The sequence below is a fragment of the Peromyscus leucopus genome, chromosome 6 (assembly GCF_004664715.2).
Source record: "Peromyscus leucopus breed LL Stock chromosome 6, UCI_PerLeu_2.1, whole genome shotgun sequence".
In the NCBI taxonomy this organism is placed as follows: domain Eukaryota; kingdom Metazoa; phylum Chordata; class Mammalia; order Rodentia; family Cricetidae; genus Peromyscus; species Peromyscus leucopus.
The window spans coordinates 77,293,782-77,320,208 of record NC_051068.1 but is presented as its reverse complement, the minus strand read 5'-3'; the positions used below and the strand labels follow the sequence as shown (position 1 = coordinate 77,320,208).

The window sequence follows — 26,427 nt, the reverse complement described above, 5'->3', positions numbered from 1 at the left end:
TATTATTTTGTTTTGCCCCCTGTAATCTGACCCTTCCCTGCTAAAAGGAGAGATGAGCTTCGGACCTATTTATAGCTTTAGGCAATGACAGTGACAAACAGGGGAAGCCTGGCTTTAACTTGGGATTTTAGAGAAGGTAGCTGTAGTGGCCGGAAATCAAATTCCACACCCACCATACATCATGCTGGTTCATCCAGTGTGGCTTTCTCAGATGATGTGACCTGCATCTGTTTTTTGTTTTTTGTTTTTAATCCCACTTACATCAGAGTCTCCTGGGCTCTGAAAACAGGTGTCCTAACACCAGGAGAGCTTTCTATGTTTGGTGAATGCCCTGGTACATCCATCAAGTCCTTAGCCCACACTCTCACACACATACACACACTTACACATCACCCCCACACACTGTTACTATCTGTGTGGCCTCATTATTTGAAAGGCTAACTGTGACTGACCTGGGCAGTGGCAGATAGTGAGCAAGAAAGATAAAGCTCCTACTGAAATTCTAACAAACAATATCCAATAAAACACTTTTTCAAACCAGGCATGATGGAATACACGTGCACTCAGGAAGTAGAGACAGGATCAGAAGTTCACGGTCATCCTTAGCTACATAGCAAGTTAAGACTATGTTAAGTTGAGGTACATGAAACACCATCTCAGAAACAAAATTTCTAAGATAGTTATCAGGTGTTAACATAGGTGTACTGTGAAGAAAACAAAACACACTGATTTCTACTGGTGAAAGACGACTGTCCCCTAATGCTGTGACTTAGGACAGGAGTAGCCCACTCTTTAGTGCTTAAGGAAAAATGGGGGCTGGAGCTGGCTCCCAGCTTCAGAGCACAAGGTCCTGGGTTTGATTTCTGGCATGCATATGACAGCTCAGAACCTTCTGGAACTTCAACCCCAGGGGATTAAATGTTCTCTTCTGGCCTCTTAGGGCACCCAGTCTACACACACAGAGAGCACATACATACACACAGGCATAACACAAATACATTAAACCTTGTTTCAAATCTTTAAAAATCTTGAAATTACATTTTTTTTTTTTCCGAGACAGGGTTTCTCTGTGTAGTTTTGGTGTCTGTCCTGGATCTCACAATGTAGACTAAGATGGCCTTGAACTCACAGAGATCCGCCTGATTCTGCCTTCCAAGTGCTGGGATTAAAGGCATGCGCCACCACTGCCCGGCGAAATTACATTTTTTAAATGTATTTGTGCCGTATGGAAAACAGAGGACAACTTTTGAGAGTCAGTTCTCTCCTTCTGTGGCGATGTGAGTTCCAGGGACGGGACTCAGGTTGTCAGGCTCGGCTGTGCGTTCCTTACCCGCTGAGCCATTTCCCGGCCCCCAGAATCGTTTCTAGTATGGAGTTTAGATACTGCACACATTTCCGTGACTCCATCCATGAATGGCATAGTGCACTCTCAGATCACCTACTCCTCTCTCAAAAACAGTTGGGGCTGGAGGGATGGCCCATTGGTTGAGAGGGCTTGCAGAGGACCTAAGTTGGATTCCCAGGCCTCACGGCAGATGACTCACAACCCCCTGCAACTCTAGCTCCCACTCCGACACCCTCTCTGGCCTCCTCGGGTGCACACACTCACGCATGTATATCTCTCTGTCGAGTCTCAGTGCCTACAGACAAGTCTACCACTGAACTACACCTGTAGCCTCAGCACTGACTTTGATTTTTCTTGAGACAAATCCTTACTATGAAGTCCAGTATAGCCTCCAACTCTTCATCCTCCTTCCTCTGCCTCCTGAGCTATGTGCCGGCAGTTTGGCTCCACTTTCTCTCAGAATGGAATGAGAAGAACAGTAGCTTGCTCTCCATGCTTATGGATTCTGCTCCTATGGACTGAAAACAGTTTTTTTGTTTTTTTGCCTTAAAAAAACATAATTCATTATTGATTCTTTGGAAATCTTCATCATGCACCTATCCCATTCACCTCCTAGTCCCTCGGCCCCCACCTGAGATCCTAGGCAAGGCTGTGGAGTCCTACGCAGACCATCCCTCCTGCATAGGCTCTGTGGTTATTGGGTGGGTGGGCCAGTGGGATACAGGCAGCAGAAACTTCTCCTTCCTGGTGCCCATCGGGGGTGCCTCCTCTCAGGGTCCCTGAACCCTTCCCTCTCACCCCTGCAGTATGTCCCCACCCCAGTTAATTAAGAACAAAGCAAAGCAAGCAAGCAAACAAACAAAAAACTCATGTTGCTTCTCCTTTCCAAGCCCTCTTCATTCATCCTAGTGGCATCTGGAGCTGCGGTTTGTAACGCAGTATACTCTAACGCAGTATATTCTTTTGTCCATCAGCCCCACCCACAAATGGTCATTGCGGTGAGTCATGGATCTGGTACAAGGCCTCTGATTTCTGACACACCATCATCACTGGGCCCTCATCAAAATGTCTCACAGATATCCTGATGTTGTTGCCTAGAGACATGGAGACCCTACAGTTATCGTTCTGCAGGATTAGTCCCTTCTCAAGCTCACGCAGGTCATATAGATGATGGGGCAGCTGTTAGAGTGGCCAACCCAAGGCCCAGGATGTGGGTCTGAGTGGTAGCTGAGCTGGCCAGTCTGGGCCACTGACCATGCCATCAGGGCCAGCTCTCCCACACCTGTAATCCCAGCACTCAGGAGGCAGAGGCTATCTGATCTTTGTCAGATCAAGGCCAGCCTGGTCTACATGTCAAGTTCCAGGACAGGCAAGCAGGTGCTACATAGTAAGACCTGTCTTTTTTGTTGTTGTTGTTTTGTTTTTTTTTAATTGGTTTTTAATTAATTATTTTTTTCTATTATCAGCTTGATACAGTACAAATTCTTATCCTAATAGTGAAATGTTTCATTGAGGCTTGCCCAGTGATTGAGTAAAAACCAAAACTTATTATAAGCCACAGTCATCCTAGGGTCCCTCCTGATATATAGCCTCCCTGGATCTGTGGGTTGCAGTCTGATTGTTCTTTGTTTTATATCTAGTATCCACTTATGATTGAGTACATACCATGTTTGTCCTTCTGAGTCTGGGTTACCCCACTCAGGATGATATTTTCTAGTTCCATCCATTTGCCTGCAAATTTCATGCTGTCATTACTTTTCTCTGCTGAGTAGTACTCCATTGTGTATATGTACCACATTTTTCTTAATCCATTCTTCAGATAACAGGCATCTAGGTTGTTTCCAGGTTCTGGCTATTACGAATAGTGCTGCTACGAACATAGTTGAGCATGTATCTTTGTGGTATGATTGAGCATTCCTTGGGTATATGCCCAAGAGTGGGATGGCTGGGTCTTGAGTTAGATCAATTCCCAATTTTCTGAGAAACTGCCATACCGATTTCTACAGTGGTTGTACAAGTTTATATTCCCACCAACAGTGGAGGAGTGTTCCCTTTGCTCCGCATCCTCTCCAACATTGACTGCCATTAGTGTTTTTGATCTTAGCCATTCTGACAGGTGTAAGGTGGTATCTCAGAGTCGTTTTGATTTGCATTTCTCTGATGACTAAAGATGTTGAGCCTTTCTTTAAATGTCTTTCAGCCATTTGAGATTCTTCTTTTGAGAATTCTTTGTTTAGTTCTCCTACAGCTGATAAACTCCTCCACTAAAGTGACAGGATACAAGATCAACTCAAAAAATCAGTAGCCCTCCTATATACAAATGATAAAAGGGATGAGAAAGAAGTCAGAGAAACATCACCCTTTACAATAGCCACAAATAATATAAAATTACCTTGGGGTAACACTAACTAAACAAGTAAAGGACCTGTATGGTAAAAACTTTAAATCTCTAAAGAAAGAAATTGAAGATATCAGAAAATGGAAGGATCTCTCATGCTCATGGATAGGTAGGATTAACATAGTAAAAATGGCATTTTTTTAAAAAGATTTATTTATTTATTATGTATACAGCATATGTGATTCAGGCCAGAAGAGGGCACCAGGTCTCATTACAGGTGGTTTTGAGCCACCATGTGGTTGCTGGGAACTGAACTCATGACCTCTGGAAGAACAGTCAGTGCTCTTAACCTCTGAGCCATCTCTCCAGCCCCTAAAAATGGCAATCTTACCAAAAGCAATCTACAGATTCAATGCAATCCCGATCAAAATCCCAACATAATTCTTCACAGACTTGGAAAGAACAATATTCAACTTCATATGGAAAAACAAAAGACCCAGGATAGCTAAAAGAATTCTATATAATAAAGCAACCTCTGCAGGCATCACCATCCCTGACCTCAAGCTCTACTATAGAGCTATAGTAATAAAAACAGCTTGACATACAGATCAATGGAATAGAATCGAAGACACTGACATTAATCCACGCACATATGAACACCTGATTTTTGACAAAGAAGCCAAAACTGTACCATGGAAAAAAGAAAGTATCTTCAATAAATGGTGCTGGCATAACTAGATGTCAATATGTAAAAGATTACAAATAGATCCATATCTGTCACCATGCACAAAACTCAAGTCCAAGTGGATCAAAGACCTCAACATAAATCCAGTTACACTGAACTTGATAGAAGAGAAAGTAGGAAGCACTCTTGAACGCATTGGCACAGGAGATCACTTCCTAAATATATGACATCAGTAGCACAGACACTGAGCACAACAATTAATAAATGGAACCTCTTGAAACTGAGAAGCTTTTGTAGGGCAAAAGACACAGTCAATAAGACAAAAAGACAGCCAACAGAATGGGAAAAGACCTTCACCAACCCCACATCTGACAGAGGACTGATCTCCAAAGTATATAAAGAACTCAAGAAACTAGACATCAAAATACTGAACAGTCCAATGTAAAAAATGGGCTAAAGAGCTAAACAGAGTTTTTAAGACACCGTGTTTGGAGGTCAAGTTTGTTGGTGCACCTGTTATGCCAACACTTGAGAGGATAAAGCAGGAAGATTGCGGCTAACCTGGGCTATAGAGAGTGCCAGACCAGCCAGGGCTACATGGTAAGAGCCTATCTCAAAGGAAGAAACAAACAAAGAAAGTGTTCTAGGGGTTCGAGCCTGTATTTCAAACTACTCAAGAACTGAGGCAGGAGGATTTATTTGTAGCTCATGTGTGGTGTATGGTGCCTTTCTCTGTACCCCAGAAAATGGTGTTACTGTCAGATCCCCTATAACTGGAGTCATAGGAAATTGTGAACTGCCATGTGGTTGCTGTGAATCAAATCTGGGTCCTCTGCAAAGCAATAAGTGCTTTTAATGCCTGGGCTGTCTTTGTTGTTATTACTGTTTTTGTTTTTTAGAGCCAGGGTCTCACAATGTACCTCGGCCTGGCCTGGAACTTGGTCTGTAAACCAGGCTGGCCTCAAAGTCACAGATATGCCTTCCAAAAACAGCCAGGCAATGGTGGTGAATGCCTTTGATCCCAGCACTCAGGAGGCAGAGGCAGGTGGAGCTCTGTGAGTTTGAAGCCAGCCTGGGCTACAGAGTGAGTTCCAGGACAGCCGGCTGTTACACAGAGAAACCCTGTCTCAAAAAACCAAAACCAAAACCAAAACAAAACAAACAAAACAAAAACCAAACCAGAGTTTCATGTAGCCCAGGTTGGTCTTGAACTCACTATGTAGCCAAAGAACTCCCAATCCTCTTGCCTCTGCCTCCCAGCTGATGGGGTTTACAGGTGTATTGTCACCACATGCACCCAGCTAGGTTAGAAATCTATGATTCTTTTGTTTTGTTTTGTTTTGTTGTTGTTGTTGTTTTGACTCTCTAATCCCAGCATTTGGGAAGCAGAGGCAGGAGTATTCCTGTGAGTTCAAAGCCACCTTTGTCTACACTGTGAGTTCCAAGACACCCAGAACTGTGTAGAAAAACTATCTCAAAAAATAAAGAAATCTATGACCAACTATGCTATAAAGAGCTCCTTAAGCTGTATCACTTTTGTAACAGTTTGTTTTTTATTTATTTTTACTTTTAAGGCAGGGTCTCACTCTGTAACAGCTTGGATTTTTTTTTTTTTTTTTTTTTTTTTTTTTTTTTTTTTACACAAAGTATTCAAAGGCATATTTCAGGAATCTGCTTGCTTTTTTTTTTTTTTGGTTTTTTTGAGAGAGGGTTTCTCTGTGTAGTTTTGGTGCCTGTCCTGGATCTTGCTCTGTAGACCAGGCTGGCCTCAAACTCACAGAGATCTGCCTGGCTCTGCCTCCCGAGTGCTGGGATTAAAGGCGTGTGCCACCGCTGCCTGGCAGAATCTGCTTTCTTGAGACAAGATCTCCCTATACAGCCCAGGCTGGTGTCAAACTCGGTCCTAAGCCTCTCAAGTGCTAGGACTGGGTGTGATGACCACACCCAACTTCAACAATGTTAAACTATAGCCAACAAGTAGGAATACTCCATGATCTCTATAAGGAATAAGAAATTGATTGAATGAAGTACAGTACACTATAAAATAAATACAAGTAACTATTAAAGTGCTGGTGTGGATGAGTATTATTAACATGGAAAATATTCAAGGAATTTTATTAGTGAAAATCATAACAAAGATGTATATGTAGTATAAGTTTGTTTTTGTAAAAGCTTACTAATTTACATATGGTAAAGGCATTGAAAACTGCCTTAGGCAACTTACAGCATTCCCTTTCTGAGTAGTGAGTTGATAGTCTCACCTTTTTTTTATATCATGAACAAATATTATCATTATATTCGCTTTTTGAGACAAGGTTTCTTTATGTAGCCCTGTCTTAGAACTTGCTCTGTAGACCAGGCTGGCCTCGAAACTCCACCTGCCTCTGCCTCCCAAGGGTGGGATTAAAGGCGTGTGCCACCATCACCCAGTACAATTATTATTTCTATTATAAGAAACAAATGCCCTGCCTGAATGTGGTGTACACATCTGTAGTCCCAGCAGTTGGCAGAGGAAGGAGCAGAACAGAATTCAAGGTCAGCCTTAGCTACACTTGAAATCAAGGTCAGGTCTGAGCCTCTCTCTTCAAGGTGGGGTTGGGGTGCTGGGAGCCTTAAATTTAAAGCAAAACACAATAGACCCTAGGCCTATCATTTGTCAACTTTAGGGAAATTGCCCAGAAATCCTTAGCAAAAGGATGTTTTTGTCTTCTCATCCTTTCTGTCTAATTAATCCTGCTTTTCTTTAAGTATGGAAGGAATGTAAAATCGTCTTCATTTAATTCTATTTCTGATTAGTTTTTAGAATAACAGTATTATTTTCTGGTTGTTGTTGTTGTTTTGTTTTTTTGGTTTTTTTTTGAGGTGCTGACAAGATGATTTGATTTGGTGAGTAAAGGCACTTATGGGCAAGCCTCACACATAAACACATATACATACACACACCACAGCTCCCCACATATAAACACACACTACAGACACAGTAAAAATGTTGATATGAAATATGTCAGCTATATTATGGACTACAGATTGTTTAGAACATTGCTCTGAAGTCCAAATAATAAAAATCACAGTCTTTTTTCTTCCCTTTTCTGTCTTTTCTCCCCCTCCCCTTTCTATCTCCTTGAACTTTGGATCCTCTTGCCTCTAAAGTGCTGGGATTAAAGGTGATTGCCACCACATCCCACACAAATGTGTTGTTTAGAGAGTTTTTAGCCAACTGGATGGCCCAGCTGTTAGAGCTCAGTTCTGACACTGGCACTAACGAGGTAGGAGCAGACAGCCTCCTCCTAATTGTCTTCTGACCATCACACACACACACACACACACACACACACACACACACACACACACGCCCTCGGACAGATACATACAATAAAATGATACTGTGTTCAACGGCTCGTTTGTGAGCTGAGGCTCTGGGGGAAGCAGCTGACACTCTGCAGCTATGAACATATATACTGTTTGGGAGTCTGACAAGTTCATGATCAGACAGTTTGCTAAGGGCCTTATGCTGCATCATATGATAGCAGGGTTGCATAAGGAAGAGGCCCAACTGGTAGGGCTACCTCACTTTCTAACCCGTTCTGTCAGTGGCAAGTCCAGTTTCTCAACACCTCACACACTCCCTTGAGATGGGTATTAATTGCTGCTGGAGGTGGTGCCCTTATAACCCAGTTAGCTCTTCTCAGGTTTTACCTCTTAGAAATTCCACCATCTCTCAATACCAGTTACCTTGAGGACCAAGCCTTGGGGCTACAAACCACACCAATACCTGGGCCTCACTGAAGCATCCGATATGTATGGTCTGAGACATTCATCACTGTGTGGACTAAAGGATGTGTGGTGAAGAGCAGCTGTCTCAAAAAGCCCAAAAGGAAAACAATGGCAGTGAGGTTAGACCACATTTGGGGCATCAATGGTCAGAAAACCCAGAGGGGACTGTGGGCACTGCATGAAGACAGGAGCTCCAACCAGAGGCTAAGGAAGCTGGGCCCTTTGGAAGTGGTTTCCAAATTGAAACGAAGAAACTTGTTTTGGCTCTTTGTTCCCAGTGGAATATAGGCATTACCTGGTTCACTCCCACATGTCCCGAGCAGGAGAGCCTTGGCACAAAACAGGCACTGAAAGAACCCTGCTAAAGCAAAGCCCACCGGGCTCTCCTGGAAGCGGAACACTCGGTTAGGACTGGGCCATGCTTCCCAGCAGACCCCAGATGCTCTTCTCAGGGAGGTACACAGGCTTTGCTAACTTGGTTCATACGCCATGCTAGGGTTTCATTTTTGAACTTCAATGTTAAATGTCAAAGTCCTCAAATTTTACAGGCAAAACAAGCATACATTTACAAGGTCTCTTGACGTATCTTTCAAATGTCTTTAAATTCTATCTACTATAGACTTAAAAAACATCCAGCTCAGCATGTTTGGTCTGTGCTGTAAATGTGGAGAACTGATTTTATATATACCAAACTGTTTAGAATGATGTGTAAGGCTTTTCTTTCAGACTTAAATATCATACCTAATCCATACTCTCAAGCACCTACAGAAAATGCTAATACTGTTAATTTTGTCACATCTACAGCAACCATTCTGGAAGAATGTTTTTTCTAAATTGGGCAAGACCCCAGGCTATCTTTAAAAGCTCTAACGGACAGCTGCCAGCTTCCAACCACATCTGCCCCCGTCAGGAATGTAGCTGCCTCTATCTTTAGAAGCCACCAGGAACAATTTCACCCCCAAAGGCTCCTACACAGTGGTGGCGACTGGAATTGATACTTGCTAAGCAAAGACTGGATTCTGCCTCTGGGGTTGAGAAGTAACCAGTTGCATTCCCAAATGAGTTAAAGTGATGGTGTGTGAGGTAAACCATGTGATAGAAGTAAGTCTCCAAGCCAAGAATTATCAGTACTGTAGGCCAGCTTCAGCTCTCTGGCGCCAACCATTTCATTTAGACACTGAAAAGCCCACTTGTTATCTATTTTGGTATATTCTTCAACTTGGTTTTCATTCAGTAAGGTAAAGGACCACATGCTACTGCCTGGTTATTTTAAAAGAGTTACAAAGCCTTCTTAGGCAGTTTTGCAAAATGATCATGCAGGGCCTCTTGGCCTCTTTTCATATATTTATGGGTATCAAGTAACTCATGCAACCACATTGGCCTTTCGATGACCTTGAGTATTGCTTGTTCTGAGAGGGGAAGCCCACAGGCCAGAGCTGCAGAGCTGAACGCTGGCAACCTAGCTTCTTTAGGTGGGGGTTCAGTCAGTCTCAAACATCCTTATCATACCTGAGTGGTCCTACTTAGCAGTGTTTGTCACTCACATTCGTTGTCTCCTCCTGCCTCTACCTCCCCAGTGCTAGGATTAGAAATGTGTGCCACCTCACCCTGGCCCAACAGTAGTCTGCTTCTTATTCATGAACGAGAGTAACGCCCCTCCCCCAGACAAAGCAAACCTTGACTTCTTTTATATAGTGGTGTCCATTTGTCCACGAAGGCTAGAACCTAGGTCTCCCCATGGATGCGGCATACAATTGCAGGGAGCAACACAGAACTTTACTCCGTATGTGTACTGTTTCTTCCTGGACAGATACACATATGCAGGCATGTTAAAGTTCAGTTTATAAAGTGGCCACAGTAAGAGCTTGACAGCTCACACAATAAACAGTAATGTGCTGCTACACTGCTCTTCATGTTGAACCTGGAGGTAAACAGTGCTACTGATCCAGACGAAGAGACAAGGGCCCCAGAGCAGGTAATGCACAGTGTGGCTGTGTGGTGTGAAGGGAAGATTCATGTTCTGGCAGGGTGGAGGGGGACCCTGTCAAACTTCATCATGCTACTCAGGAAAGAATGTTTCCTTTAACACATGGGGCCCTGGAGTAACAAAACCACAGAAAGAGAAGCCTCAGTGAAGGACTCAGGAGGTCCCTTACTGTATTGAGATGAAATGAACTTGAGTCCCCCCAACACTGTCCAAACCGCACATCAATATCTGAAATTAATAAACATTTTCTATAAAGGACCGTGGTGGGGAAAATACAGGTAAGCAAAGAACTTCCAGTTTTTTATTTTTTAAAATTATTTAACAAGGAAAATAATCAAGATTTTAAAAATTAGAATGGATTAATTTACAATATAACAGTCAACTTATAACATCAGCCCTTTACTTAGGGTCACAGAGGCCACAGTTCTTGTTGGAACAGCAGGTGTGCACAGTTACGTTCTGACCTTTATTTGACAGCATGGATCTACAAAAGTCAACAACTTCCACAACCTCCCTTCTCTCCAGAGCTCACATACCTGCCTAGAGCACTACTCAGACTTTTAAAACCCAGCTGTATTTTGAAAAATATCAGACAACTAATCTCATGAGAACACTCTTAAGACAATTATAAAAAACAAACACCTTAAAATAAATTTGTGGCACATCAGACAGCTTAAAGAAATAGCAAAAATAAAACTAATGTTTAAGAATTATCATCTCTTGCTTTTTTTTTTTTTTTTTTTTTAGAAACCACCCATGCAAAATGTTTTCCATCATTAACTCTGCTTCTCCTAATTAGCAGAGATAATTACATGAGACAGAATGCACCATTTCTGACCCTTGGTTGTAGCTGCCAGCTTGAGAGTTTATGACTAAACACGAAGATAAGAAGACTAAGCTCACACACTCTGGAATGGGAAAAACAAATGTTTCTCCTTATAATGTTTTTGTCTGTCTTCATATTCAAGTCATGGAAAAGTTCACAGCAGTTAAAAGGCTGATTCTACAGATGGTTGGCTAAACCCAACCAACATCCACTTCATACACAGCACTCTTACGGGACACTAGTGAACAGTACTGCGTTGCCAACTCACATACTCTAAGCACTGCAGTGAACAGCAGTCAACGGTTTACAGACTAGGTATCATAGCTCTTAGAATACTTCATTTTCACACTCGCCAGTGTGTGAACAAAGCTTCAAATTACTAACTGCCTTAAAAGAATACGGTCATTTGTGACAGCCGGGCAGGCACTTAAACTCAGGGAGAGGCTTTGCAGTCGAGGTAAACCAGAACTATCTTTAGTAATCACATTCTAAACCCACTTTTTGATACCACACCAACTCAACTTACTCAGCTTTTCAGTCTGTCACTGTTGTGCAAAAATCCATACCCTGTGGGACATAAGCTACCAAGAGCATCTGAAGCCTGAATTGGCTCCATTTGTATACTTCTGTGCTCAGAACATATTGGAGACCAACTATAGACAAATACATACAAGGGATATGATCAAAAGAAGCCAAGAGGAGTAACTTTCTCCTTAACTGGACACTAAGTTTGACAGACTTTTTAGGTAAACATCACCAGTCACACACACATTAAAACAGAACAAGCCAAGGTGACGGCCTCAGCAGCTTCCGGAAGACGACTGAGCAATGCTCTAAAAGGGGCACTTAGGAAGCAGACCCGCGCACGAATGGTTCTAGCATTAGCACTGAGGAGCACAGTGTATGTTTCTCCCTCTTCTGAATTAATTCCAAGGTGATGGGGAATTTGCTAAACCATGAAAATTCCTACTAGAAAGTAAAGGGTCAGCCAGTGTGGTGGAACATGCCTGTAACCCCAGCACTTGGGAGGTTGATGTAAGAGGACTGCTGTGGGTTTGAGACCAGCCAGATCTACACAGCCAGGCCTGTCACTAACAAAAGAACCAGAGGATCTCAGTAGAACAGAGGAGAAAGTGGCCATTTTGGAATTAGTTTTGTTTTTTTCAACAAGGTACCCAATTTTTCATTAGCATTACTGAGCTGAGTTTAAGCATTATCACAAAAAACAAAACCCACTAATGAATTACCAGGGCATTACCTGCAAATGGAAATACCAAGCCCCTATACACCAACCATTAATGGCATTTACATTCTTATCTCAAACAGCAAAAAGATAACTCTTGACTTTAATGAACACATCAGCTTATAACTCTTGACTTTAATGAACACATCAGCTTTTGTTATTTGGCAAATTAACTTATTGACATGTTTTAAATAAATACTTTTAAAAAGCTATATAAAGAACAGTTATCTGACAGGGAGAGAGATGAAGGTATGAACTCTGGCTTTAGTTTCCATGTGCTAAAAATAAGGGTCTGAAAATGTAGACTTCTAAGTTTACCCCACTGCACACCAAGTGTTTCCAGTCCTGGTACAGGACCACACTTTTATTCTTGTAGCGCTAACAGCAGGCATCAGGCAAAAATCTATAGGCAGAAGTAACGGGCAGGGAGCAAATATGAGTGAATTTTTTTCTCTGTGATGCTAACTGGCTTGTTCAAGTTTTGAAACCATGACCTGGTCCATTAGCACCATGGTTTATTCAACTGAAATAATTATTCAAGCCCTTGTGGGCTGCTTGAACTGCTATAGGATGAGGGGAGGGGGCAGTGAGAAGGGGCTAAGGGCAACTTTCTCTCTCTATATATATATATGCCATGAATAACGAAGCAGCCAAGATATAATCTTTCTGCTAATAAACTATATTTGAGGTTGGAAGAATCACTGATCATAGATAAAAAGTAATAATACTAATTTTTATGGTATCTGACTAACTATAGATGGAGAGTTTCCTGGTATACCCAAATTTGATTATAATGGAAGTTCATTGAATACTAAAATATCAGTAAACTAGGAGAAATTACAAATATTTATAGGTAGTAACCTACAAAAAAAAAAAGATTAGATTAACAATTAAGAGAAATTACTCATAATTGTTTCAGTATGACCTTTCTCTTGGGAGAATCCAAACAGGGAAACTATCTTCATGTATACAGACATGGCATCTGCCTTCAGGTGGATACACCTTTCCCTCAAAGGTAGATGGCTCATTGGCTCATAGTCACTTTCCTATATAATGGTTCTTGAAACATCTCTCCGACTTACAAACTGTAAAGGAAGCCTACAGCCCACTTTTAGGAAAAAGGCACTTGGTTGTGAGAGTTGGGTTTAATTTTGTGCAGCCGAGACGACTAGATGGACTCAAGTCAGTGTCCATGTTTCCGTTTATGAACACAGAGCAGATGCCAGTTTATGGAATACAGCTGATCACAGACAAATCAACCTATCAGCTACATTAGTTATATCTGTGGGAAAACAGTAATCTGATATTTCCCCCCAAACTAACAAGGCCAAGTTCAACAGTTAGGGGAGGGGGAAAATCACCAGTAGTTGCTACCTTAGAGCTTAAGAACCTGTTGTCAAGAGAAGCGCATGTTTAGTTCTCTTTATCAGAGTGTAAATTGCTTTCAGGACAGAGCCGGTTGGCAGAGGTGTGTTTGTTTCTAAGGAGGAGAGCCCAGGTCAGGAAACTACTGGGGAGCAACAGGTGCATTTCTCTGGTCAGACAGCCCAGTGAGGAGGTAGTTGTTCTGAGGTCTCAGGTTAGATGGCTGTGCTCATCCACTGAGTCAGGGAAGCAGGAAGCAGGAGCTCCGATGAGATGCGGAGAGCAGCAGGGACACACCTCCTCCAGGGATGTCAGAACCAGGGCATCAGTGCAGCTGAAAGAGATGGGATGTATGAGAAACAAGGGCAAGAAACGAAGTGTGAATTAAGACATTCAAACTTGTCCTACCTTGAAAGTGGCTCTTTTCTGGTGACAGAACATTCAAAGAGTCTAGAGAAGAATACAGTGCCATTGATTTTCTATATTGTGAATCTTCAAACTCTTGTTCTTTCTACAACATGGTACATATAGGTCTCAAATTCCTAATACTAAAAATAGGAAACTGAGCCGGGCAGTGGTGGTGCACACCTGTAATCCCAGCACTCATGAGGCAAAGACAGGCAGATCGCTGTGAGTTCGAGGCTAGCCTGGTCTACAGAGCAAGTTCCAGGACAGACTCCAAAGCTACAGAAAAACCTTGTCAACAACCCCCCAATTTCCTCCAAAGTAATCCCCTCCCCCACAAAAAGGAAGCTCTCTGTAGAATAAATGCTGAAAGAATAAATTAGACCTTAGCACTCTCTGAAAGGGGACCATTAAAAAAATTATTTTTAAAAATATTTTATGTGTGTGTATGTATGTGTGTGTGTGATGTATGTTGGTGCCTGTGGAGACCAGAGGAAGGGCATTGGATTCCTTGGGGCTGAAGTCACAGGTGGCTGTGAGTGACCTAACATAGATGCTGGAAAATGAATCAGGTCCCCTGGAAGAGTAATATACCTTGCCACTGAGCCATTTCTCTAGCACCCGGGAAAGTTATTTCTAGTTACAAATACATGGAAACTCTCATTTAAATTGCAAAAGACAGTAGTGCTCACTCTATTGGGAAGAGCCCAATACTAAACAGGAGACTAGAGTTAGGATGAGAAAACACACTCACCTTACTACATCACCACACAGGGCAGCCCCATACAACCTTGGGTGCCATCATCATTGCTGTGGAGCTTTTTCATTCGGTACTGGCGTATCTCCCTTACCAGTGTGTAAAAGGCATCTTCCACACCCTAGTAAAAGAAGAAAGATAAAAGAAAACAAACAATTGCCACAGGTCAAATTGTAAGCTCTCACACTTCTTTGTGTGGGTTCAAATACTAAATCAACAGTCAATAAATTAGGGTGACTTAGTGTGGTGGTTTGAATAGGAATGGCCCCCAGAGACTCATTTGTTTGAATGCTTTGGCCCATAGGGAGTGGCACTATTAGGAGATGTGGCTTTGTTGGAGGAAGTGTGTCACTGTGGAGATGGGCTTTGAGGTTTCATATGCTCAAGCTACTCCCAATGTGGCACGAAGTCTCCTTCTGCTGCCTGAGGATCAAGATGTAGAACTCTCAGCTCCTTCTCCAGCACCACATCTACCTGCAAGGTCGCCATGTCCCATCATGATATAATGGACTGAACCTCTGAAACTTAAGCAAGCCCCAATTCAATGTTTTTCTTTGTAAGAGTTGTCATGTCATGGTGTCTCTTCACAGCAACAGAAACCCTAAGTAAGACAACTAGGAAGAAGACACTAAGTCCAGCATTCCTAGGGGATCATACTGATAGGCTGATAAAGAAATGGCATGTTTGTAACAAACACAAAGAGAAAACAGCACTGAGAAAAGAGCAATGTGGGGCACAGAACAGACTCTACCAAACGTGAGGACTCCCTTCAGTAAGGATAGAAAAAGGACTTATGCTTACAAGTATGTTTAAGTTCTTCACTAGAAAGAGTTGAGCCTGTTACCACAGGAATAAAAATGCCACAGAATAGTGTTTATGGGGGAGAGGAGTTAGCAGACACACAGAAGATTGACAAAAAAACAAACAAAAACCATCAGAAAGAAAAGCATTACAAAGAGCATGGCCTACACCTCTACCACACTTGACCAACCAAACCTCCCTGACTTAAACAAACCCCCATACTACTCAAATCTCTTAGCATACCTGTCGGGTCTTAGCTGAGGTTTCAATGAATGGAATTCCGTAACTCTTGGCCAGCTCATGGGCTTGCTTTGTGTCAACTGTCCTTGTGGGCAAGTCACATTTGTTCCCTACCAGTACCATAGGCACATCATCAGAGTCTTTCACTCGCTTAATCTGCTCCCTAAAACAGAGGATATAGTAGTAGATCATAAGAATACCAAGCTTTCTGGGAGGAATAAACTGGTAGGGCAAGAGAGGGTGGTAAGTCCTTTAGCTTTTATTATTTGGCTTACAAATTCTGAACACTTATAATACAACTATAGACCCGTAAGCTAAGGATGTTGGTTTAGACTTGGTGTAGTAGCCATGATGAGGCTGTGTCTATACCAATTCACTTCCTAGAAACAGCTTTTTTTATTTATTTATTTTTTTGGTTTTTCGAGACAGGGTTTCTCTGTGTAGCTTTGTGCCTTTCCTGGAACTCACTCTGTAGCCCAGGCTGGCCTCGAACTCACAGAGATCCGTCTGCCTCTGCCTCCCAAGTGCTGGGATTAAAGGCGTGCGCCACCACCGCCCAGCATACAGCTGGCTCTATCCTGACACATGCCCTTATTAGGCTCCTAGATTTTCCAAAAAGCTTGGCTCTGGATTTCACTGGAAACTACAAATAGTACTTTAGATTAAGTTTAGAAGTATAAAAAGGAGAACTTATAGATTCTAAATGATTTAAAAATTTTTAACATATCTTAATTTGTGTATATGCATATGCCATTGCATGCATGTGGAGATCAGAGGAAAACCCTGGGAAGTTGGTTTTCTTCTTCTATCATATGGGTCAGGGGGAATCAAACTCAGGTTGTCAGGCTTGGCATCGGAGACCTTTGTCCACTGAGCCATCATGCTGGCCCCTAAATAACTTTTTGAAGATCCATTTACAACACTATGTAATGGAAGATAATCTAGTCACTCTTTAAGTTGGGTGGGGCCCTAATACTTTGCTCAAACAAAATTATAGCTAGAAGCCCAAGATATGTAACATCAAGGAAATTCTAGATTTGCTCTTAGTGTATGTGTATGCATGCAGGCATGTGCACAGATCCAGAACTACCAAAGATAAGTTTTTCTTTTCTTTTTTTTTCTTAAGGATAGGGTTTCTCTATGTAGCCCAGGCTGGCCTCAAACTCAGGGATCCACCTACCTCTGCCTCCCACGTGCTGGGATTAAAGGTGTGTGTCACCAGCCCTGGCAAAGCTAGCTTTCTCTTCAATGTCACATACGATAGAGCACCTGGTACGTTCTGGAAGTTATGGTTTTAGATTCTCTTGACAAAGAACTTCTGTGCTAATAGAAAACTGGTAGTCAACATGGCAGTCACCACTGAGCACTTCACCAGTTGCCTCTGTGGCCAAGGAACTAATTCTTCAGTTTTGTGTGAACGTGAGATAACCCTATCTGGTCATGGCTACCACACTGCACAGCACTGTTCTCAACTCTACCCTTCCATTTCAGTCACATACCCCAACTGCATCCTACTGGCTATTTACAGAACTGCTTTGTAATGTCAGAGCCATTTGCCACCCCCACCCCACCCCCAAACCCAAAACAAAACACCAAAACCAAGCTGGGCGGTGACAGTGCACGCCTTTAATCACAGCATGCAGGAGGAGGCAGAGGCAGGTGGATCTCTGAGCCAGCCTGGTCTATGAGAAAGTTCCAGGACAGCTAGGTCTGTTATACAGAAACCCTGTCTCAAAAAATAAACAAAAACCCAAAACAAAAAACCTCAAACAAAAAGATACTCCCCTGTCACCCCCAAAACTCACCAGGATCTTACTATTGTAGCTCAGGTTGGCAGTGAACTCCCCATCTAGACCAGGGTACCCCTGAACTCTCAATCCTCTTGCCTTGGCTTCCAAAGTACCACCATGCCCAGTGGTAGTTGCCTACGTAAAGGCTAACTTGTAAACCAGCCTAAACACCAGGAGCATTTCGCTGTCTGTCAGTGCTGTTCCCACATTATGAGGATCAGACATAGTTTCTTCTCAGTGTCAGTGTACTTCTAAGCAAGTGATTTATTCTCAGCATACACAAACTGACTAGACAGCTATCATGTCTGTAGTGTGCCCAGTGAAGATCACTGGGGTATCGTGCCATTACAGAATAAGCTTACTGAATTTCCTCTTCACCTATTCTTAAGCCTATTTCTGAAATTAACATTATTTGCTATACTACACACATGCTACAGTGCAAATATGGAGGTCAGAAGATGGGTCTTTCCTTTGACCATGTGGGGTCCTGGGATTGGACTCAGCAATTAGGCTTGGTGGCAAGTGCCCTTACCAACTGAACCATCTTGCTGACCCTACTATATATGCTTAAAAGATGCTTTAAATAAGTGCTCGGTCAGCGACAGGGATCCAAAGGTATTAGTTTTAAGTTCTGTTACCCCCACAAAGAACACCAAACTGAGGAAATATGGAAATAAGCCAGGACTCAAGGGTGTAGGCAGACTTACAAAGTTTGTACTACAGGCCAAGCACTGTCCTGAGTGTTTACTGTTTACTCTTGGCAACTTTATGAAGGAGGTATTCTTTTATTATTATTTTCTGTGTATGAGTGTTTTTCCTACATGTCTGTCAGTGCACCACATGTGTGTCTGGTGCTCAGGGAGACCAGGGCAGGGTATCAGATGCCCTGGAACTGGAGTTAGATGGTTTTGGGCCCCATGTGGGTGCTGGTAATTGAACCTGGGTCCTCTGAAAGAGTAGTCAGTGCTCTTAACCCGTGAACCCTTTCTCAGGTCCTAAAGGAGGTATTCTTAGCTCATAATAAATTCAGAAACTGAGACACACAGATTTAGTGTTTTGTCCTAAAGTTAAATCTTTATTTAAAAGATTTTTTTAGATAAAGTTTAAATAAGTTAAACTTTAGCTAAGTTTTTTGTCCTAAAGTTAAATCTTTACTTAAATCTCTACTTAAAACTTACTCAGCTAATTAGTAACAGAATCAAGTTTCAACCTTGACAGTACCTGAAGATAGAATATTGCTCTAAGAGAGAAGCCTGGGCCGGGCGGTGGTGGCGCACGCCTTTAATCCCAGCACTCGGGAGGCAGCCAGCGGATCTCTGTGAGTTCGAGGCCAGCCTGGGCTACCAAGTGAGCTCCAGGAAAGGCGCAAAACTACGCAGAGAAACCCTGTCTCGAAAAACCAAAAAAAAAAAAAAAAAAAAAGAGAGAGAAGCCTGGTGTTTTAGGGGTCTAGCTCTGCTACTAAAGAAAAAGAAGTCACAATCTGAAAGTCCAACAAACCACTTCTGAACTCTGTGATGAATAAATATGAATGCCGTAATATTTCTTAGGGCCCATCTAGCTTTGAAACTTTACAGCTCTGTATGAAAAGGCCACTTCTGTGTTCTATGGTTTTGTTGCTATCTATTATCTTTTCTGTTATGCATGCTTCATATAAATAAGAGTAGTATAGTAACAGTATACTTACTATACATAGGAACATTTACTTTCAGTGATAACCAGATTCTCTTTTTCTTTCCTTTTAATACTGGAGATTGAAACTAGGGCCTCACACATGCTAAGCAAGTGCTGTACCACTGAGCTACAGCTCCAGACCTTAACCCCAAATTCTCATTATCACACAAGCTAACAGTAACTTTTCCTGTAAGAAAAAGGTATGTAAGTACCAGTGAGACAGCTCGGTCAGTGAGCAAAGGTACCTACTGCTAAGTCCAGATCCCCAGGACCTAAGGAGAGAACTTTTATTAGCTGTCCTCTGACTCCCGTGGCACACAGGTACACATGTGCTAATGCACACTTGTCCCCACCTCCACAAATAAATTTTAAAGTTGTATGTTCCCCAATTCAGAACACATGTAAAATTTTTGTTTTAGAAAATAATATTCCCAGTACCTGTAGAGGTTAATATCTGCAAATGATTTGCTATTGTTGATGGCAAATACGCAGAGGAATCCTTCGCCTGTCCTCATGTATTGGTCTCTCATGGCACTGTATTCCTCTTGTCCAGCTGTGTCCAGTATGTCCAACAGACAAGTCTCACCATCAATTACCACTTGTTTTCGGTAAGAATCCTGAGAATGTGAAAGGGTGAGGAGGAGGTGGTGGTGGTGGTGGGGCATGGATAGGTTCAATCTTTATTTAAAATCAGAGGAATGTAATTTACCAAGAATAAATAAGCTCGACTATGTGACTTGCCCTCAAACTGCTAACAGGTAGCATAAACAATTCTCTCTCTCTCTCTCTCTCTCTCTCTCACACACACACACACACACACACACACACAGACACGTGCGCGCGCACGCTGGGGATAGCAGCGTGGATGGATATCAGTGAGTTCAAGGCCAGCCTGGTCTACACTGCAAGTGAGTGTCAGGCCAGCCAGGGTAGCACAGTGATACCCATTCTCAAAACCAAGACAAAACAAAAACAAAAACAAAACTCAAAGCCAGCCTGGGCTATGAGGTTAAGAACAAAACAAAACAAAACAAAAAACCCAAATCATTAGCAAAAACAACAAACTCCAGAAACTTCTGATATGGCTTTATGGCAATAATCTCACTTTTATTATATAATATTCCCATATTTCGACGGCCTTATCTGTGGTACTTGGAAATGCGCTTATATTGTTCCGTGTTTATATATGGTTCTGTGAATACATTAAAATGTAGCCTCTAGGGTCGGGCGGTGGTGGTGCATGCCTTTAATCCCAGCACTCAGGAGGTAGAGGCAGGCAGATCTCTGTGAGTTCAAGGCCAGCCTGGGCTATATACTGAGTTCCAGGAAAGGCGCAAAGCTACACAGAGAAACTTGTCTTGAAAAAACAAAAACAAAAAAATGTAGCCTCTATAGATATGCAAATTTGTCTAGCACCCCTCCCTCTATGGTGGAAGAACAAGTTTACATATGAAAAAATTCTTTGGTATTTTGTAAATAGTCTCAAATATGCAGTTCATGCAAGCCTTGAACTTAGAAACTCCTTCTTCAGCCTCTTGAATCCTGGGTTTTACACACACCTAGACCAAGTCTAGTAAGGTTATGAAAATTTAACACCATGAAGAAAAATGAGACTCATGGAGAGTTAGTTGATTTTTCTCAATATTCCATAACTAAATTGCAGAGATAAATGGAATTCCTAGGCACAATGACTCAAAATCTCAATCTGTTTTTAGCCTAACTCAGTTTGGACTAGCTCAATAATGAAAACTGGAGACTATGCAGAGTTCTGAGTTCTCTATTTCTTCTACAGTCTTTTTCCTCGTGACCTACGTGTCTATTTAACAGCTGCAATATATGAAGAAATGGAATGAACGAAGCACTGTATTCCCAACAGTTTACAAACTGATAAAAACTGTAGACTCTGAAAAGGCAGATTTTAGTAAGCATGAACTTCTTTCTACAAACTGTAAAAATTGTTTTTGGAATACAGTATCTCTAACACCCTCCTTTCTCTCCTTTCTTTCAAAGAACAGAGAGAGGATATAGGTAAGAGAAAGCCAAAAGTGAGAGCCAGGGCCAGGCGGTGGATTGGGCCTCACCTCTATGGTGGGATCATATTCATCCACAAAATGGTTCTGGATTAACTGGATTGTCAAAGCACTTTTCCCAACACCACCTGCTCCAACCACCACCAGTTTGTACTCAGTCATTTCACACCAGCAAGAACCTGTAGGAAAGCAGCAATTACGATTAAACTGGCAAGCCAAACCTAAAGAAAGTACTTCAAGGACTTTTATGAGTTACTAAAATCGGTTTCAAAGGCATCTATTTGATACATGTGGCCTTCCACTTAGGTCCCAAAGTGATTCAAACAAAAACCACTTGCAGGTCAGCTTCTTGGATTTAAGACCCGCTTCTACTTTTCAATTACACTCAGTCCCGCCCTCAACCTACGGGAAAGGGAGCCCCCTTCCTATTCCTCTTGCAAATCCAAGCTCTAGGGTCCGCCAGGCACGACCACTTCCCGAAACTCCCCTTTCCGGCTCTGAAGATCACCCCACCGACCGCCGCGGCCAGCGAAGGTCCCCCACACCCAGGCCTTTGTCTCAAGCTCTTCGAGTCTCTGCGTCTTCCTGTCCCGCCAGGGGTCCGCATGCTGCGGAGCCCGATGCTATTTAGGCTGGAGCCTTACCTCAAGCTCCGCCGACTCCGCTTCGGGAGGTTCTTGAACCTCAACCTGCGAAACTGTCGGAGACCCCGAAATCGCCATGAACAGCCCCCACTCCGGGAGCGGCACTTCCGGCCCCACCCGCTACGTAATCAGTACGCGCCCAGGGCGCCAGAGTCCCGCCCCGGCCACGTGGGCCTCTGACCTAGAGTCTTGCGGCTGGCCGCACCCAGGCCCGCCCCTCCCACCCCGGTTTCAATAATGAAAGCGCTGGGTGCTAGTGTCTCAAAAATCAGTAAAACTTTATTCGCTTCCATTCTTTCGCCATTAACAGAAAAACGGAGAAAGCAAAAATGTTTGTGTTTACAAAGATAAATGGCCTCTTTACCCAGAGATCAAATACTCAAATGACAACGGGGAAGATGAAAGCGCCCTCCCCCACAACCCCTGAGCTGACTCTTGTCATCTTTAGACAAAAGCCTTCACTCCACTTGCCAGAGACCCTGTTTGGGGCCAATTCAAGATGAGGGCCGAGAAATCAGGCCAATCCATTCCCGTGATACAAAGTGGAACAGAAGCTACACCAAGGATCAAGTGCCTGTATTCAACAGGACACTGGATCCAGGGGGCTACTTATAAAAAAAACAGGATTCATTTCAGGCACAACTTTTTTATTTTTTTTTTTTTTGTTTTGTTTTGTTTTGAAATCAGTAAAAGAAACTGGGTCCTAGAAGCTGCAGTGATCTAAGCAGCAGCAATTTTGTGCATTCGTCTTTTGTTTAAATACGTTTAAATTATCACACTGCTGGCACACTTCATTTGCATGAAATTCTGCACCATACATACTAACTGTAGTAAAGTTATTTACCCCCCATCCCAGGAAGAAAAAAAAAAAACCTACTCTGGAAGATAATTTTCACTGAAATGTAATCAAACTCGTTAAGTGGATTGTGACAAGATTATAAATGATATGAAAATAACATTTTAACATTTGGCCGTCAACTTAAAATCGTTTGCTATATAAATTTTTGCAAGTTTTTAAAGGTAATATATTCTACCTTCATATGGTCCTCAGAATTAAAGCATAATGAACAGGAAAAAAAAGGAAAAGATGCGGCTGAGTGCTAAGTAATGAAGGTAGAGTATATACTCAATAGAGTGCAGAATTTCATAGGGCCAACAAGGTAACAGTCTGTATTGTTCATTTACACAGGCGAAGTGGAATTTGCAATTACCAGTTGCGTTAAATGCACCAAATAAAGCTCCTAAATTGATACTATAAGGCGCCACCTTAAGTTTCCCAGGCTGCAACTGTGCATAATTTTAAAATGGTTTCTTAAATTTATTTATTTTTTTTAAACATAACACGAGGAAGGTGTTAAAACTGGTGTAATAGCTCAATAGAATAAGTATTCCAGATTTTAGGAGGGATGAAGAGAAAGATATTCAGAACCCTTCACCAGAATCCCCCCAACTTGACCATAGTGGATTAATGATGTGCTTTGTGGGTGTGGTTAGTCAATGACACCAGCTTGACGGATCTTTCTTTCTGCACCAAATCCCTGTGAAAAAATAAAGAGTTAATGATTTGAGTGTATAACAATCACAATATGTAATTCTAACAAACTGAAAATATTACTTTAAATTATCATATCCACTACAAATTCTCTCCTAAGAGTAAGAAATTTATTATGGAGTAGGCCTGAAAGCAAGAAACGTGCTTCTTGGTGTGGTGACACACACCTGTAGTCCTACCATAGGTAAAGCAGAGGCAGAGTGGGGAGTTCAAGGCCACTCTGATCTGCATAACCCAGTCTCAAAAAGGAAAGAAAAAGAGCTTCTTACAGAAAAGCATCAATTAGGAAGTGAATCAATGTGTTTCAATGTGTTAGGGAACCCTAACTAATGATAAGCAATCCTTGCTTCACTAAGTTCTTTAAGTTGAAGTAAGATTATCAGTTGACCCGCCCTCAAATCATCAATGGAATCATACCATTGAGTTATCTGGTCCCCTTGGCTGACGAAGAACCATTAGACGAGGAGCACTGGCATCATCCAGGGTGATATTCTTCAAGCGATTGACCAATCGATCAGGTCGAGGAGCTGCAACAGCTTTGGGGCCTTCACTGTAAATGTGAAAGTGAGAAAAACTAACGACTGCTGGAATAAGGCATCAGTGGGTAAGTTTCCTACCCAAATGACTCACTTTTAATGAGGGGGACTCTTGGCTCAACTTAGACAGCTAGTAAGACAAGACAAACAAGTTTGGTTATATATTCTTTTCCCAGCTCAGTTGCAACCTATCGGTAGGTGCTAGACACATCTACAGAGAGACTAATTCCACAGATAACATAAAACACAGTAACATTTGGAAAATCTTAAGTCTAATATGAAGAAACAGTTCTAGGTTCCTAACTTTAAAGGGAACAATGATGAGACTAAAAATCCTATTAGCATGAGTCATGATGACTAAGGTATAAAAATTAGACATTTAAGCAGCACAAGGCCTAGAAATGACTTGACAGAAAAAAAAAAAAAAGAGCTAATAAGCTGAATTTCTTAAGAACAAGAATTATATAACCTTTTAATATGGAAGACCAGCACATTCAGTGCTAACACATCACAGTACCCAAGAGTGTCTCAGGTCAGGTTTATGAGACTCAAGGTCAGACAATGAATACTAGAGGTAGAAAGAGACTCAAGGTCAGACAATGAATACTAGAGGTAGAAAAAGATATGGCAGATGCCACACATCAGCAAGCTCAAGGCCAGTCATGAGTATAAAGTTGAGATCTGTCTCAAACCAATGACAAGAGTAAAAGACAAAACTAGATGGAGGTAGAAGTGGAAAATGGCACCTAATAAACCCAAACAGAGTAGAAAGGAAAGAAAGCTGGCAAAGCACAGCTCACACAAACTACGGGAATGAGCTTAGGACAGTCACTAATCCAACCACAATCAATCCACAGAAACTCACCAGACTCGCCAAACGTTACAGGCACTGCATTTCCCAGTGCGCTGATTGAGAATCACTGAGAACTCCACCTCATCTCCTGCCTGCAGCTCAATGCCATCCTGAACTTCTTTCACATGGAAAAAGAGTTTCTTGCTATCTCCTACTTCATAGTTAATAAAGCCAAACTAGAAAAAGAAAATAAACACACAAAATTTACATGGAGAAGACATACTACAGAAAGGAAAAGCACTTCATTTTGAAAGAGAATGTTAACCTTAAGTAGAAAGGACTTATAGAACATGCCATTAATACTGATGGACCAAATTCAGCAGGGTGTATGATAGAATTCATGAGGAAAGTAACACCTGGAAATGACTGCCATTCATCTTCTTATAAGTCTCCACTGAGTGACAGTAATTACTAATAATAACTCTTATTTTCTCCTTGCTAATGTTGTCACTCCCCCAACCCCTTGTTGTCCTCCCAAAGCAATAAAGTCTAAATAGAAACTTCATGAGTCGGGCATGGCAGTTTAAAATCTTAGTACCGAAGAGGGTGAGGTAGGTAGATCTGACTTCCAGGCCAGCCAAAGCTACATAGTGGGCCGAAATTACATAGATATTGGCTGATGACACTTCCTTATCAACATATCATAGGACAGATGCAGATCCAGAGACATAGTACTTAAGTTACCTGATCTTTCACACATTCCACAGTGGCCCTACGAAGGGGTGTGATGTTGTAGGCCATAGTTTGTGCATTTTGGCCAAGGACACACAACTGGAACTTGACACTCTCCCCTTTCTGTAGGCAATCCCCTTTGTTGGCCATCCCAACTATGCCAAATGGATACACTTCACCTTTCATATCCCCTGTAAACAAAGTGGCACAAAGTCTAAATATACACACTAAAAATGCATTTTGTTACCTTATAGTTATTTTAAAGATAAAACATTTTGAGTTAAAACTTAACAGGAATCTTAAATGTTAAAGATTAACATGGAAGCAGATGACAAAACAAAAACAAACCTTAATAGCTCAAGTGACTAACTTGTAAAATGCATTATGAGCCAGAGCAAAAATACAGACCAGGTAGCAAAGTAACAAGACATAGGTGAACCAATGCAAAAATCTGACATTCAGAATTACTATGATCCATGCTCCGTTCTCTTAGAGAGGTTCTCTTCTCATCTGCTCCAAGCCCTCTACCCCGTCCTGCACTGTAACAATAAAAAGTGACCTAGAGACTAAAGCAAGAGATAGAAAATAACAGACCTGCTTATTGACTCAGCATTCAGACAAAGCTAATGAATCAACAACAGAAATAACCTTGAGCTAAACATGCTCAGTAAACCTATTGATAATTAAAGGGGTAAGTTTGTTTGGTTTTTTGAGACAGAGTTTCTCTGTGTAGTTTTGGTACCTGTCCTGGAACTCGCTCTGTAGACCAAGTTGACCTCAAACTCAGAGATCCACCTGGCTCTGCCTCCCGAGTGCTGAGATTAAAGGCCTGTGCACGTAAAACATATAGGATGCAAATGTTTGAAATAATTTCAGCAGACTAATTTGTAAAGAGGTATAATCATTTAAC

At 42.0% G+C, this 26,427-nt stretch overlaps 2 protein-coding genes across 9 annotated transcripts in view; both read right to left on the bottom strand.

Moving 5' to 3' along the window:
- Window positions 1-10,402: 10,402 nt before the first annotated feature.
- On the bottom strand, window positions 10,403-22,042 carry Nras (NRAS proto-oncogene, GTPase). 3 transcript variants are annotated; one of them, XM_028877318.2, is made up of 7 exons: window positions 21,905-22,042; window positions 21,312-21,439; window positions 19,669-19,847; window positions 15,770-15,929; window positions 14,723-14,846; window positions 13,972-14,013; window positions 10,403-13,897 (listed from the first exon to the last, which is right to left on the bottom strand). In XM_028877318.2, exons 2-5 carry the CDS (start codon window positions 21,420-21,422, stop codon window positions 14,727-14,729), a joined length of 570 nt encoding a protein of 189 aa, XP_028733151.1. In that variant the 5' UTR covers window positions 21,423-21,439; window positions 21,905-22,042; the 3' UTR covers window positions 10,403-13,897; window positions 13,972-14,013; window positions 14,723-14,726. The 3 variants fall into 3 exon arrangements, with proteins under 3 accessions (XP_028733151.1, XP_037062845.1, XP_028733152.1); XM_037206950.1 differs by having other exon boundaries at window positions 10,403-14,013; XM_028877319.2 differs by lacking the exon at window positions 13,972-14,013.
- Window positions 22,043-22,158: 116 nt separating this feature from the next.
- Csde1 (cold shock domain containing E1) overlaps window positions 22,159-26,427 on the bottom strand; it is a 42,672-nt gene continuing 38,403 nt past the window's right edge. For 5 of the 6 annotated variants that reach the window (XM_028877315.2, XM_028877316.2, XM_028877317.2 and 2 more), the window contains 4 exons: window positions 25,530-25,708; window positions 24,858-25,021; window positions 23,874-24,006; window positions 22,166-23,442 (listed from right to left, as the gene is read on the bottom strand). In XM_028877315.2, the coding sequence (XP_028733148.1) occupies window positions 23,395-23,442; window positions 23,874-24,006; window positions 24,858-25,021; window positions 25,530-25,708 (524 nt within the window). In that variant the 3' untranslated portion in view covers window positions 22,166-23,394. Of the gene's footprint in view, window positions 23,443-23,873; window positions 24,007-24,857; window positions 25,022-25,529; window positions 25,709-26,427 lie in introns of all 6 variants that reach the window. The other variant, XM_028877313.2, reaches the window with a different exon arrangement.